This window comes from Carassius auratus, chromosome 38 (genome assembly GCF_003368295.1).
Source record: "Carassius auratus strain Wakin chromosome 38, ASM336829v1, whole genome shotgun sequence".
NCBI lineage: Eukaryota > Metazoa > Chordata > Actinopteri > Cypriniformes > Cyprinidae > Carassius > Carassius auratus.
In genome coordinates, this window is record NC_039280.1 from 14,617,784 (window position 1) to 14,633,402 (window position 15,619).

The window sequence follows — 15,619 nt, forward strand, 5'->3', positions numbered from 1 at the left end:
ATTTGCTAAATTAAAAAAAAAAAAAAAAGAAACAAAAGATAGACACAACATTCTTGTGACTAGGTGGTGCTTGGAAGTTTTTGTCAGATTAAAGTAAAATGTTAACCTGAACATTTTGTAAAGCACTTTTAAAACATATTAAAATTTACAACTACAGTTATGAAGATACCTACCAGAATGACCTTCTCGATATCTTTGGACGGACACCAGTGAAACATTCCAGTAGAGTCGTATCTTTTCACATTAGCATCCATGTTCTCAATCTGCTCATTTCCCGGAATGAGTAGAGGGTCGTGTCTGAAATAGAGCATAAGAAGGAGAAAACGTGTAAGAAGAAAATGATTGCCCTTATTTGCAAATGCAGGTTAGTATAAATAAATAAAAAAGTGACAGTGGGAATTTATCTTCTGGGCTTAATTGTGACATTTGTCAAAGGACAAACTTTCAGCACATCTCACCAGACGTCTATTGACAATAAATAAGCAGTAAACAGGCCTGTGCTGACATGGCTCGTCATTGTCAGATTGAATTTGTGCATTGGACTCCATCATAACGGCAGCTCTCTCCGGGCTGCCAAGAACGCGGAGTCATCAAAGCGTCCGCGAGGTGACAGCACTGGAGTGGAAGAGATGGAGCCGGAGCACTTCAGTGACTGAGTGGCACCAGAATGGAACGCCAATTACCGGCTTTTACTCCGCATCACTCCTGATGTGATGCGTCCAACGGTAAAAGCTTTAACAGAGCTGCACTTTAAATATTTTAGGAATTTGCCCAATCACATTTTGCTCCCCCAAACTGAAGGCCATTAATGTTTCAGCAGTGTGTCACGTCCAAACAGGCTAACCTATATCAGCACGTCCTGCAGAAGCTGATCTGGGGGGTATGTTGACCGTGAAGGAAGTTCCAGCACTTGGGCACAGCTCACATTCAAGCGCCTTGAAAGCTTTCTAAACAGCTTGGTAGCAGAACTACACCACTGTAAACCTGAATTCACAAACTAAATGTGTGGTCATGTTCATTTGATGTCTGGTCTGGAGATGGTTGGTATGAACAGAAACTCGAAAAATTGTGGAATGGCGATTTGAGCTTGTTATTGTTGCATTCTCTTCCTCAAATACAGATTTATTGGATTTAACATGGACACATCTGCACATTTAATATACTCCATAAAGAAAACTAGAAATATATATATGATGTCTTAAAATGTTTAATATCAACAGAGACTCTTTTATCATTAATTCAAAAAACTTGAATTATTACAAATGTGATTATTACAAAATTTTTGAAAACAAAAATAGCATCATCTGTTGCACAATTTTATGCAGAATAAATATATTGTCTTAGAATCGTCCAATAATAGCAAATTAGTACAATAACAACTAGGAACATGTGATGTATATTAAATATTTACAATATATTTGTAATGATTTATCTGACGATATAAATTCATTAATATTGCAATTATTAATGAAGCAAAAGACCAGTTTGGGATCCCTGTAAATGCTGAGAAAATGAACTTTAAAGCATAAAAAATAGGCACGGTTTTATTTGCAAAGAGGTGGAAGCACCACCACCACCAATAATAATAAAATATATAAATACTGCACAACTACTGGTACAACTTCCAATGAATTTCAAATACTGGTAAAAAAAAATGGCTGTTGGACCAGTTACGGAGTCATATGCTATGTGTGTATCTTATTTAAAGATATGTTATAATTTGTCTCCATCAGTGATTCTTGAATTGATACTCCACTATTTCTGAAGACACAGAAACCACAGAAGTCTTGTAAATGCAAAAAACTGTCAACTGAACCCACCGTGCAGCACGTTACCGGGCCTGAGACAGGCCAAAAGGCTGCCTTTGAGGAACTGGCCTCAGGGCAGACAACAAAGCCCCATCTCTGAGATGTGTCTGCAGGGGAACCCGCTCGCTCGGTCGCTCGCTCTCAGACTGCTCAACCCAGCTATTGCTGATCATTTCATTCACAGATTAACAACCATTTACAAAGGATTTCAACAAATAATAAAAAAAAAACACTATATTTATAAGGCTATAGTTTTTAAACCAGTCTTGTCTGGTAATATATATATATCTGACAAATAAAATGCATGTGATGTCATTTAACTGATATAACCAATTTTTGCGTGCCATGCCTTGTTCTGTAACACACTGTAATTAACACCGCACTGAATGCGGTTTGTAAATTGCATTAGCCACTTGTTAATCACACTAATAATGAATGATGGGACCTCTGCTTCACCTTCCATATTTGCATAACGTCAGATAATATTCTGGACAATTAATTTACACTTAAAATAACTGCACTGACATCTGAAGCCGAAATTTCAAATGCAAATACTGCATAAGCAAAGTTCAACAATGGATGTGTGGAAGTAAAAATGTGGAAATTCTGGTCATATTACAAACCTCATAATTACCGTTTTCCTTTTTTCTCTCTCACCTTCCTAAGCAGGTTAATTCAGTAACACGATGTTTGATTGCTAAAATATCACATCAGAAATGTGTCAATTAGCATGCTTGCATGAGATGGTATCAGGCTCTGTGCAGGTGCTAATAACAGTGATAGCATTTAGTGCTTTTACACCCCAACTGAATATTTCATTATGTGGCGCGTGTTTCACCACTCACTCTGCGGACCTCTGTCATTTCAATCTCCCCTCAACATACTGACAGGCGCAGTGCACCTCTGCCAAGATAGCTATCTCTCACCCGCTGTCAGAGTCGCCTGCCAGTCACAAGCACAATCCAACGCTCCACACCACTCCAGAATAAAACATCTGACGTTACTCACTGCTGCTAGGAAACCCCACAAAAGCATTGTGACTTCCTACAATTAGATGTGTTGTGTATGCTTTGAAGTGTTGACGTGTAATATTATTATTGCAGAATACTTCAGATGTTCTAAATAAACTTTTTTGAAATATAAAAATCTGCCGTTATTAAGATTATTATATTACTGAATTTTCAGCAGTCATTACTCCCTTCTTTAGAAATCATTCTGAAATGCTAATTTAAAATAATATTGGTATATTTTATCAGAAATGGTATTTGTTATTTTAAATGTTGAAAATGTTTTTTGCTGCTTAATATTTTTTTATACAAAATCATGATATATTTTTAGGATTCTTTGATAGATATATATATTTTTGTAACATTATAAATGTCTTTACTTAAGTTTAAATACTTCATTTTACTTAGCCCATACATTTGAGTGGTTGTGCATCACTGTTTCAAAAAATATACAAAGCAAGCAAAAACAGTTTTGAGCATTTATAACAACAAGAAATGTTTCTTAAGCACCGAATCTGGATATTATAATGATTTATGAATGATCATGTGACACTAAAAGCTGGAGTAATGATGCTGAAAATGTATTTAAAAAAAATATTAAAATAGCTAACAGGTATCTGTTTTAATAATATTATTATAATGTTATTCTGTAAGAGTATTTCACAATATTACTATATTTTTGCCAAATAATTGAATTAATTTAGCTTGTTTCAAAAACAAAAATTAAGAATTAAAAAAAAAAAAAAAAAAAACAAAAAAAAAAAAAGGACATTTAATCTGAAAATAAAAGGCCCTGAGTACTTTACAGGAAACTAGCATGTACCGTAAGTGAGACAGAAAGTTCTCCATTTAATTGGTATGTCCAGAGGAGCATCCTAGACGTGTATTTGGGGAAAGAGAGAGCGAGAGAGAACAGAAGTTGCCCTGAGAGCCAGGCGAGCTGCTTTTCAAACAGCGTTCAGCTATTCCAGCGCATCACTCGGCAGTCACTGGCTCCCCGAATCCCTCTCCAGCAGCCTATGAAAGCAGCTCCTCGCTTTGAAAATTTTCCCTATCATGCAAACTGACAAAGGCATGCTTTTCAAAAACCCACAGCCAATCTGTTGATCATTATTTATTTACGACGGCCTGGAGGCGCAGAAGCCTGTAAAAACCATACTTGATATGGTATACGCTGGCTGTTTTTCCCTTTCCTGCTTGTTGAATAAAGTATCCCTAAGGCTCCCTCAAACAATCGCTTTTCATTGTGCATAAAACGCACCTTGTAAAGGCGAGGAATTTAATGTATGTTGTAATATATTGACAAGAAGGGCACAGGTTGAGGGAGTCCACGGGTCTGTCTTTGGTAATTTTGATGTTTCGCTGCAGGGCTTTGGCTTGAAAAAGCTTACACCTAGAACAGAGGAGCTGTCATCCAGTACCCAAGAGCCAGCTGAACACACAGGCACCCTAAAGCACAGAAAACTTTGACACCGCTTTGAAGCGTTTCAAAACAGGGTAAATAACTCCCAAGAATTATCATCACTTGTAGATCAAAGAGTCGATTGCATACATTACATGACAAACGGGGACCTTCAAATCTGCTCAGAAAAACAGTTTTGTGCTGTAAGCTGAGAAATAAAAACCAGAGATCCTTCGGAGCAATCGCTGAAAGCCATTTTTGTTTCATTCCACTCACAGTTTATTGTTTAAAACCGAGCGCGAAAAGAAACAATTGAACATTGATCATTTTCACTTGGAAAGCAGACTAAAGGGCGAGATCCTCTGCAGGGCTGACAGTTTACAGTATGTAAAATTCGACATAATTGCTTCTTTTGGGGAGAGATTTATGTTAGAGACCTCTGTCTGGGGTACTTATTATAAGCTACAGTGAAATGCCTTGTGGGTGGCATACAAACAAAAAAAAAAAGTAATATTATGTTAAATATAAAAATGAAAAGTAAAAAAAAAAAACATATAAAATACAATATGTAAAAAATTAAACTAAATATTGCATTGAAAAAATTATATATTAAATATATTAACTAAAATAGCTGTCTCATCTAACAAATTTTAATTAAATGTCATTTTACAACTATTACTTTCATATTTTATATATATAAAATGTTGAAAAAAACTAAAATACTATGTTGTATGTAAAAGTTTACGGTAAAAATAAACCTGTAACATAAAACTGGGATTATATACTAACTGAAAGCATGTGACTGGCTCTGCACTAAATTACAACAGTTTTTTTGCAACACAAACACACATACAGTCAAACATGTTGGCTATCACTTTGCAGAAAGTTGTCCTTTCCTCTAAACCTTCAGCAACATTTTCTCGCTCCACGGCGTGTCTCTGCATTTTTTACAACCTCTGCATAAACGTCTCCTGGCCACATGGGTGGAAAGCAAGTCCTTTTATCAGTCAAAATCAATTAGCAGCATTCTAATTCCAGCGGACAGGATAAAAGGAAGGTAATATTTGAATTCATTTTTGATTGCAATGATACATTTCACATATGGCCTTAAGTACGAAAAACACGCCTCACAGGGGTTCCCACAATAGATGAAGAGCCCCGAGGCTAAGTAACCATGCTGGCGTCTCTGATTGGTTGGCACCGTCATTAGTGGCACCGCTGTTTAAGAACTACATGTGGACGGGACTGGAGGGAGATGACAGCTGAGACTTTAAAGCAAGAGTATTTTTCAAACAGCTTTTCATAGCTGCTTTCATGACAGAAATATTTCAGCTCTATCATTAACCGCTGACAGGCTGACAGCTCAAACGCCTCGGCCTGAAAGGCCTGCTCTCCCCTCCCTCTCTCTCTCTCTCTCTCTCTCTCTCCCTCCACACTTTCTTTCTCCTTCTCCACTCCTACTCCCACCATCCCAGCACCATCCATCCTATCTTTCCTTTTGAAGGCTGGAGGGAACGTCTTGAAATCAATGTCTTACCTCGTCATTTTGGGTGAGCAGTTGGGTGAATTTCGCATGCCTCCATTGCGTTGCTTCTTTTTGGGCGACAGTGTTGACGGATGCTCATCTTCGACTGCAAACACATGCAAAGAGTGTCAGACTGTGGACAGCTGGGATTGTCAAGTGTGCTGGAGATGACATATTAAAGAACACAAAAGCAAACACTCAATCAATCATTGGAAACAACACTCAAATCTGTGAAGACCTCCAAAAATAGAATGAGAACAGTGTTAGTATGGACAAAAGTACACTTAAAGAAGGCAAGTACAGACCTGAAGGACAACCATTAAGTTTTACACCCTGTTTTCCATGAGTTTTCTTTTCAAAGAGTTGGTTTGAGCGATGTGCGTGTGTGGGGATTTATTTAATAAACTCTCTTTTACCTCTCGGTCATTGTTTGGAGGGCATGAGCTCGAACAATGACAGAGGGGAAGAAAAAAGAAAAAGAAGAGTAATTTGGTGTGTGTTTTTTAATGGATGACTACATGGCAAAATCAATCCTCATCACTCAGAGAGCCGTGAGTGATGGCTCCGCTGTGAGTCTGTCCCCCGTACCACAAGCACTCTCAGCGCTGAACAAGCACCCTGAACTGAGCCTTCTCTCACTGAAACGCCTCTCAAGAAGGACGTTACTGAGGGCCCTGTGAATGTCACAAGCTCTCTGCTTTATAAACACATCATGTGCGAGGGTTAAAGCTGCCTGAAGGTTGAACTTCATCTGAGATGTTATGGATATAGTAAGGTGAAATATTCAAAAACTATTGCTTTACGCAAAGGAATAGTTCACCCTAAAAATAATTTATTACACACCAAACATGCATGACTTATTCGTTTAATTCGTTTTTTTACACATATACACATATAGCATCGAATTCTGGCTTTGCAGCTAAAGTTGCCAAACTGAACAACTTAAATTTGAGATTTATTTTGGTCACTGTTTGGTTCAGAAAAGCATCTGATATTCCTCAAAATATCTCCTCTCCTCCTATTTTTTGGTGAACTGTTCCTTTAAGTTGGGAAGAAATTGTTACTATTAAATATTTTCTGTCCTGGACTTTTATCTATAATTTCCATGTATACCACAGTACATGTTTTTTTGTTTGTTTTTTTCATCAAATGACTTAATATTTGTTATGTTCAACTGCTACATTTATATTATGCATCTTTTTATTTATTTTTGATATGATACCAGAAACTGAACCCAACATGGTCTGATTTGTATTAGAGACAAACTGGTAACAGAAACCCAAACTCTAAAACACTGCAAGCTTGCTTTAGTGTGGCTCTGTTAGAAATTCATCAGCACAGCAAAATATTAGAAACAAATACTGCAGACGCGTATACTTGTAGGTCTATGGTTTCCCTTTGCCATCTAATTGTTAAAATGAAAAAAGACAAATTAAACAAAAATACGCTGTCTGTGTCTTTACCAAATGCCAGTGCTTGACATTTGCAATTTCACTGTGGAAGGAGCAATGTGAGACAGTAATCAACTTTAAAAATATCACTACTGATAAGATGGCGGTGCAGTGGCCCTTTGTTCCGTGGTATGATTGTTGAGCGAGTGGCCTGGCTGGGCCGGACCGCTCTCTCCTGCCCTTGCTCCTCCAAATTAGGCGCCGGAGATTTACGAGCTACAGTGGTGCCCTTCAGTAAGAGGCTTAACAATGAAATAACTCCACCTGCAACACGGCCATTTCAGCAAGTCTCTGCTTGTTCCAAATTACATTACAGCACTTTTACAACCTCAATCAAAATAGGATCAGCCCACCAAAGTGTGATTGCTGTTCCATACCACGGGCAGCTATAGCCCTCGTTTTTTTTGTGTCGCGGATCAGAACGATTGAGCTAGACATCTTTCTCCTCTGCTTTAGTCAGACAATAGGCTGTCTGAAATCATTCACACCTGTTTACTATAACACTAGACACTTTGTAAAATTTAGGGTGTTCATAACAACTGGCTTAGGTTAAAAACCCTGAGACTACATTGAAAATTACATTTAAACTAAGGGTGCACAATAAATTGCATGCAATTGTAATGTGCATCTCATCAGTAAAGCAGGTTCTGTGATTAGTAGTAAATCTCCATCACCTTCGTTCAGATGGAGCGGCATTTAATACACAGAGCCGTAGTTCACTGCCAACCTACACAATATTGCATTCATAATTGCAAATTAATCAAATTTGATATTGCATAGCTTGTCAGCGAACTATGGTTCTGTGTATTAAATGCCCCTCAAACTGAATGCACGTGACTTAGAGTAGATTTACTACTTATCACAGAACCGGCTTTACTGATGAGATGCACATGACAATCTCATGCAATTTATTGTGCAGCCCTAATTTAAACCTGGAATGGCACAGAAATTAAATATGTAAAATAATATGAAATATTTAAGATACAAAATGAAAAATACACTGGTTTAGTTCTGAAAGTCCAGGACCACATTGAAATTCTAATTTAAACCTGGAAATGAACCAGAAGGAAGAAGGGGAAAAAAGTAAATTGAATGTTCAGATATATTTAAGATATTTTAATGATGTGAAATAAATCAGAAATATTTCTGCAATGAAAAAAAATATTTAAAGCCAGTTGGCAATGGGCAACTTAAGTTGCCCATTGCCAACTGGCTTAGGTCTATAAGCCTGAGATAACACTAAAAATCTAATTAAAATCTGGAAAAATAACTAACTAACTAACTAACTAACTAACTAAATAAATAAATAAATAAATAATAAAACAAACATACAACAAAATAATATGTGTTATGAAAAACTGTTTAAAATACATTTTAAAACTTTTAAATAGTGGCCTTGGATCCCACTGTATACAGTATACTGATGTGAAACCTAGCTACAGTACACTTCTTTTGATGGCAGATTTGGTTACACACATTACACACACACGCACTTAGTGTTGGGGCAGGGGGTACATTAGCCACTAGCTGCTCTACATGCATGCAGCAGTGACTGCAGGGACCCATGCAGGAGAAAGGGGTTGTCTGCGGCAGCACTGACTAATGCGTCCTAAGGCGCTACCTACAGTGTGTGGGGGTGAGCGTGGAGGACAAGGTGCTGGGGCGGTAACGGTATTTTCCGGGTAGGCTGCGGGCCCGGTTCAGACCAGCCAGGCTGAGGCGTGACTGAGAGGGCAGTGCCAGAGGGAGAAGACTTCCTTTACGGTTATTAACAAGAGGTATGGCAGTCGTGGAGCACTCTATAACCGGCAGCACACTGGGAAGAGTGTTGGGAACAGCCATGCTGCTGGCCAGTTTGATTGAGCGCTTTTGAAAAGTCGGTATAACTTCCTCCTTTACTGTCAAACAGTGGAAGACAAAAACAGGAGAGATGACTGTGAATTGGGTCAGTGACATATAAGAGTGCCTACGATAAAGAAAATGAAACATATAAAAGAAAAATCAAGTATAATTTTTTTTTTTTAAACCTTTAAAACACGTGTTTTTTAGAAAAGATGGAGGTGCTGGTGCACTCATTTGCTCTTAAAATACTCTGTAATACATCTTTGAAATCTGTAAAAGACTCTATGTTTATTTGTGTGCACTCACAATATTAATAAACGCGCTTTTGCTAAATAATGAAAGCAAACAGGATACGCTTTCTGTCATCTTGGTCTCTGTGAACTTGAGTGCGAAACACTGTGTTTCTTTCCCTTACAGACATTAAAAAATATATCTATAGTGAGTGAAATGTCTACTTTTAAAGAACTAATTCAAAAGTAAAACAAATATTCTCAGATTATGTAATAATCCGTGTGACATGCATGCAGGTCATGCACTACTGTGGAAATGACGAATGGAAATGTAGAAAGCAAATATTATTTTATATTATTCTTTTTTATATATATACATATAATTAGCATGTATTATTAACGTGAATATCATTAAGCTTTTGGCAAGTCATACCACATGACATTTTACAACCTGAACTAAACTGGTCATAAAAAGATAAAATTACTTAGTATTTTAAGAGGCTGTAAATTAAGAACAAATCCCTGGTTGAAAAAAATAACAATAAAAAAAAGATAAGATTTAATAAGATTTAAAATTGCTTTATAAAAGTAATCTAAAGGCACATCCCACTAATGCTTCAAAACTAAATATATTATGATTAAAACACTGAAGCATTCACAATTTATCACTGAACTGCATGAGAATCACATAAATATTTAAGTATGAAAATACAAGTTGACATGATTTTCATTGCTGCACCCCCCTTCGATTATCATTTACAGACAGATCCACAAATCTGTGTGCCATAAAGGCAACTGCCGCATATTTGAATAATTGACGATGACCCCTCAGTTTTATTAAACACTGCTTAACCACATGACAAGCGCTTTAGGTGAAATGTTCAATATGACATTTGCTTTTCCATTGCTAATAAACATTAATTAATTAGAAGCACTTTCTTCCCCGCCTGCTCTGCGACAATACAGAACAAAGCACGAACATACTATTCCTGATCACCGTCACAACGAATCAGGTCACAGTGCACGCAGAGATGTGCTCGCACAAGAGAACACGGCAATCTCTTTACCTTCTGCCTCAATATACGGCAAAGCCATGTTGAAACAACATCTAAAATGTGTGAAAATCAATAATTCACACAATACGTGAAAATGTCTTAGATTAGGCTGTGAAAAGGAGCAAAATAACAACAATCTGCAGTCTGACAGACAGGAGTATGTGGTGTGTATAAGAGACCTAAAGTGTTACACACGGGGAGTTATCAAGCTCACTGCCTGCCATCCCAGCCATAAGACTCCAGCCTAATACTATCTACACAAAAGGCAAGAGGTTAACCAATATTTGGTGTAAGTGGAAAAGCTGTTTCCGCCCGCTCCCCAAACCTTGCTCAGAGCAATAAATAGATGGTTATTTCTGCCGTCAGCTGCCGCATAGATTTAAAGACCGCCACAGATAACTCCTGGATTCATCTGGCCCCTGTCAAACACGAGTAGCATTATACGGAGAACATCCGCTGTGGCACTTTCACTGTGGATTTACAGTAATCCAGAAGGCAACTGTCCCTTTATGAAATGCAAATCCTGTGACGAGCCACAATTGTGCATTCTTACCAAGGCCATTGTTAAATTATAGAAAATACATCTGTGAGAAAATGCATTTTAAAACTTTATCTAATTTTATGGCGGCTCATAAGTTACACAAGTTAGTCGGCATACATACACACTGCAATATTTTAATCACCCAACATTTTTCTACTTGCTAATAATATTAGCATAATTAAATTTATATTTAAAAAGGTTTTGTACTCCAGATTCAGAAATTTACGATAAAATTTTTAAAACTAAATAGAAAAAAATAAATGATAACTTCTGCCTTTAAGAAAAAAAAAATTGGTTACATTCGAAATGAAACTTAATAGCAATAAAGCTAAAGCTCGCTCAGCACTCGTTTTCCTAAAACACATTGAGCTGTGAACCAAACCCCAGACTGCCGCTGCGTTCATATTTTCCCTGGAGTTGTAGCACCATCTGCTGTTGGTGTCATCACAATACAGAAACACGTGCAATACCTCACAGCATTTCTAGCTCTTCAATCATCCCTCACAAGGACACAGAGCTCTTTATGCAACATCTGGATTTCATATGGGTCCTTCTATTCAGCACCTGACCTTTCTCATGCACATGTTTTAAAGCCGCAGCCCCTATGATGCATTTGACCAGAACCCAGTGCTGAGAAACTAACATCACGCCCCCCCTTCCCATCAATCCCATCAATCCCAAATAATCTACAGAGAGCCGAGGATGGCAGCTTTTGTGCTGTAATGCTAGTGGAGGTAAAATCAAAAGCAAAGAGGGAATGAGGAAAACAGAGAAGTACACTTACGTGATCTGACATATCCGTTAAACTTATATTTGGCTGAGGGGAACGCAGAGACCAATGAGAGAATACAGAGAGGGAGAGAGAGAATGAGAGTGAGACAGACAGACAGCAGAAAGACAGTACATCACACTTACACAAGGACAGAGAGGAAGGAAAGTCAAGTTAACAGCAGTTAAAGAGGTTGAGGAAGATAATGATATAAGCAGGAGATGATTAAAGAAAAATAAAAAAAGAGAAAGAGATGATTGGTGGAGGGACTGGATTTAAATGAAGCGATGAAAATCAAGCTGCCTGTTCAGTGTTTCCACAGCACAGATCCATTTTAAAAGTCACATTTTGGATTCCCGTCCAAAGACCTATGACGAATACACAGCCCAAATCCGACCAACCTCACAACGCTCATTATGGTATTTGGAGTTCGGTTGGAGAAGAAAGAACGCTTTGATAAGTCATCATTTTATCCTTGACACTCATTTTGATGAAAACCAGTGAAACCGATCAAACAGATGTCAGCAATCTTGAGGCTTAAGCAAATAGTTAAACAACAAATTACAGATGTTTTCCATCACATAATTGCTTCTGTAAAAGTTAAACGGTGCCGGCTGATCATTTTTGATCGGTAATTACTATCTTGTCAACTGCAGATGAATGCCAAACCATAGGCATGGCATGCTGGGAGAATCAAGATTATTATATGCTACAAACTTGTGACAAAGCAAACAACATAAGTCATTAAAGTGAACATGAATTGATGTTTTGAATTGATGTTGTTCCTTGTAATATGGTGTAGTTCTGAGTGAAACGATATTAAAATGAATTATTGTAATATCTTAAAATAATTAATACTGCAGATATTTTCAAATTACCAAACATATTTCAAGATTAAATACTATTTTAATACATCAATATTTAATAATGAGATTTTCTAAAGAATATTTTAAAAACGTAGGGTGAGAATTGAGTGGACTTATTAGTAAATGAAAGTGTTGCTATTTAGATACTGGTTATTTTATCCAATAGCCTGTGCAGCCTAAATGGCATAACCTGGAAAATTTGGAAAGTAATTTTTAGAGTAAGATCAGGCCAATTTGATTCAACATTAATGAGACCAAACTATTTCTGTCTTTGGACTAAGGAACACTGATTCATTCAATATAAAACAAGGAATGCGTATTAAGCAGGTAAATAGTGTTGATTTTGATTTCATGTTGACGTTAAGTCATTATGTTGCATATATATCCTGGTTTGCTGTAGACCATCATAATGCAGGATGTGTTTGGATTCATTTAGGCTGCTTTGTACTGCTGCCTCCATCGTTGCAAAGTCTCATCTTTTGTTCCGAGTACTGTATCTGATGCCATAAAGGTCACGGTGCAGGCCCAGGGCAGGTCAGTGACACAAGCGCTCAAGCAGGGGCCCTGCGCCGGTCCTGGCATATGTCGCTTGCGATCTGCGGGCGCAGGAAGAGTCGGCCGACTCTCTGGCTAGCATCTGTCCTACACGGTGGAGGGGATGACCGGCCCTGTTCCTGCCTGGTGGTAAGGAACTGTCAGGTTGAGTTTCATGACACACCAGCTGAGCTGGGGAAATGAAAATGCAAACATAATTTTCATGTCAGGCTGCATAAGAGCCGATGGTGCTGAGTTCCCTGCAAGGAGCGGACAAGATCTACTCTCTGGGCTGTGCCGCCCCGCCCCGCCATGCTCGTCACATCCTCTGCAAACTCCATAACCAACCAGAGCGGGCAGCAGGAGAGGAAAAAGAGGAAAAAATGCCCTGAAGACTCCAAAAAGCCACAACCCCTTTCAGTGTGCAAGGCGACTGTTGTTTACAAAACAGGCATGCCTAGGATTGCCCTGCTGGAAACTTCCTAGTGAAGGCTCATAAGTTCAAAACAGGAATTAATACCCTTTGTGATGCTGAGCACCTTGAGAGTCTTTAAAGCTTGTGTAATGAGGGGATAAGTCTCGGCAGGTGGAGCGAAGGGACTGTTATTGTCATTGTAACTTAGAGTGTAGGCAGCTAACTCACTCGTTCAGGATATTTGCTCCCTAAAGCCTGCACTAGCAGAGATAACAAACTCTTCTTAATAGTGTGCAGAGCACCAGAGCTATAATGAGTGCTCCATTGCTCCCTACTCCTTGTCAGCGGCTCTCGGCTTTGACTGCAGTCAAAAGAGAGCAAGAAAGACATAGTGTCAACTTCTCATGCATCTCATTTTCATACTAATAAGTCTTGGTCTGGCTTTGGCAGAAAGGAGCATTACCATCCTGACTGATGCATGCACAGAATCAGAACAAAAAGTGCACGAGGGCTGTTTCAGGAAGTGCCCATCAGGGAACATTTCTTCTGTAAGACAGAGTGCATTTACTGCCACACGTTTCATGCATTCAGCAAAATTACTGCATCCAGGGGAATAGTATTTATTTCAGCAATAACTGGGCTAGTATTATGTGCAGGGATAAGACCACCATATCATTCTTAGTGCAGGAATGTTGTGATATTTATGCTTTCTGACCCATTTGGGGTGTGGGAACACAATCTGCAATTTAGCGGAGAGTGCCACTAAATTGCCAGTTTAGTTGTGGAAGTTGCAAATTTAATTAATGCGAAAAATCAGAAAATAGCACAAAAATGAGATAAGTAAGGCAGCACTTCAGCCCCACATGTTCAAAAGAACAAAATCTTAATATTTGGGAAAACTTTTGGGAATAATTATGGTTTTACATACTTGGCTGTATGTTACATCTGTTCACTTTTTTCACTTTAAATATGTATATTAATATTGCATTAACATTAATTAAATATAAATTAAATATTAATGTTACGTAATTAAAATAATTGTATTCAATAAAAACTGAACTTCAAGTGATTGTGCATAGAAACTTAGCAACTGCAGATTTGTTTTAAAACAGGAGCAGAGGGTACTTAATTTGGTCAGATACTTAGTTTTTAGCAAATATTCAGAACAAGGTTAATAACATGATGACGTGCTTGGAGAATGTAATCAGAAAATCATTATTGACTGGGCGAAATCAAAGTCAGATTGACAAACTCAAACAAACTTGATGAATTCTTCATCATAAAGATGTAATGCTAGATCTGAGACGAAACCGATGGGAGGGAGTCAAACAAAGCCGCAGCTAACATTAGCTGTCAGCCTTGACGAAAATGCACTCAATTCAGAAAAAAAAATGGCAGCAGCGAAAACCAACAAAGGATGACGCTACGTGAAGAGATCAGTAACTACGTAATGACCAGTAACTGGTATCCAGGGATATCACCACAGACCAAAACACAAGACACAAAGTCAACCGCATCATAGGGCTTGATGCTAATCTAAGCTGATGTGGTGAACAGTCGGAAGGCAGTTGTAGAGGAAATGCGATCGCCTGAACTGACCCCTGCTTTTATAGTAGGTCGCACCGCTGCCATTCCTAATTGACAGACGCTTTAGTATTTCACATCTGCTACGGCTTAATGAGAAGACCCCTGTTCGGCACTGTCCTTTACACAACTAACTGCTTCAGTCATCTGACCTCATCCAATAGCCTGAGTCACCGCCATCTCAATTGAGTTCCTGTCAGGAGATCTCTTTTTAACTTTCCCATTGAGCCTGACAGTCCCACCGTGGTATACAAGGCATTAAATAAAGCGCATTGACTTTTCTCCCCTGATTGCTGGCTAAGAGAAAATCATCGAGGATCAGGTCCTGTGGAAAGGGGGAGAGTTTAAAAGTTTTTTTTCAATTGCACCTAAATGTGGACTTCGCTGAAGGAAGAGGTTTTATTTCAGCCAGTGGAAATGGTGGAGGCATTAATGGCTTGCGGTTGTAAAACATGATTGTCCAAGAATAGCAGAAAAGACATTGCCATTATATACTTACACTCTATGAACAGAATAATCTCACTAAAGATCCCTTTCAATCACAATCTAGCATTTGTTATGCAGATTCAAAATGATTTTAGTAAATAATG

The 15,619-nt window shown here is 38.2% G+C and overlaps 1 protein-coding gene across 18 annotated transcripts in view; it reads right to left on the reverse strand.

Annotated features, from left to right (window-relative positions):
* Positions 1–15,619, reverse strand: part of kcnma1a (potassium large conductance calcium-activated channel, subfamily M, alpha member 1a) — a 200,571-nt gene that overhangs the window by 20,938 nt on the left and 164,014 nt on the right. For 16 of the 18 annotated variants that reach the window (XM_026224320.1, XM_026224332.1, XM_026224326.1 and 13 more), the window contains 2 exons: positions 5,755–5,848; positions 174–297 (listed from right to left, as the gene is read on the reverse strand). In XM_026224320.1, coding sequence (XP_026080105.1) covers positions 174–297; positions 5,755–5,848 — 218 coding nt within the window. Of the gene's footprint in view, positions 1–173; positions 298–5,754; positions 5,849–8,818; positions 9,092–11,645; positions 11,679–15,619 lie in introns of all 18 variants that reach the window. The other 2 variants (XM_026224319.1, XM_026224322.1) reach the window with 2 other exon arrangements.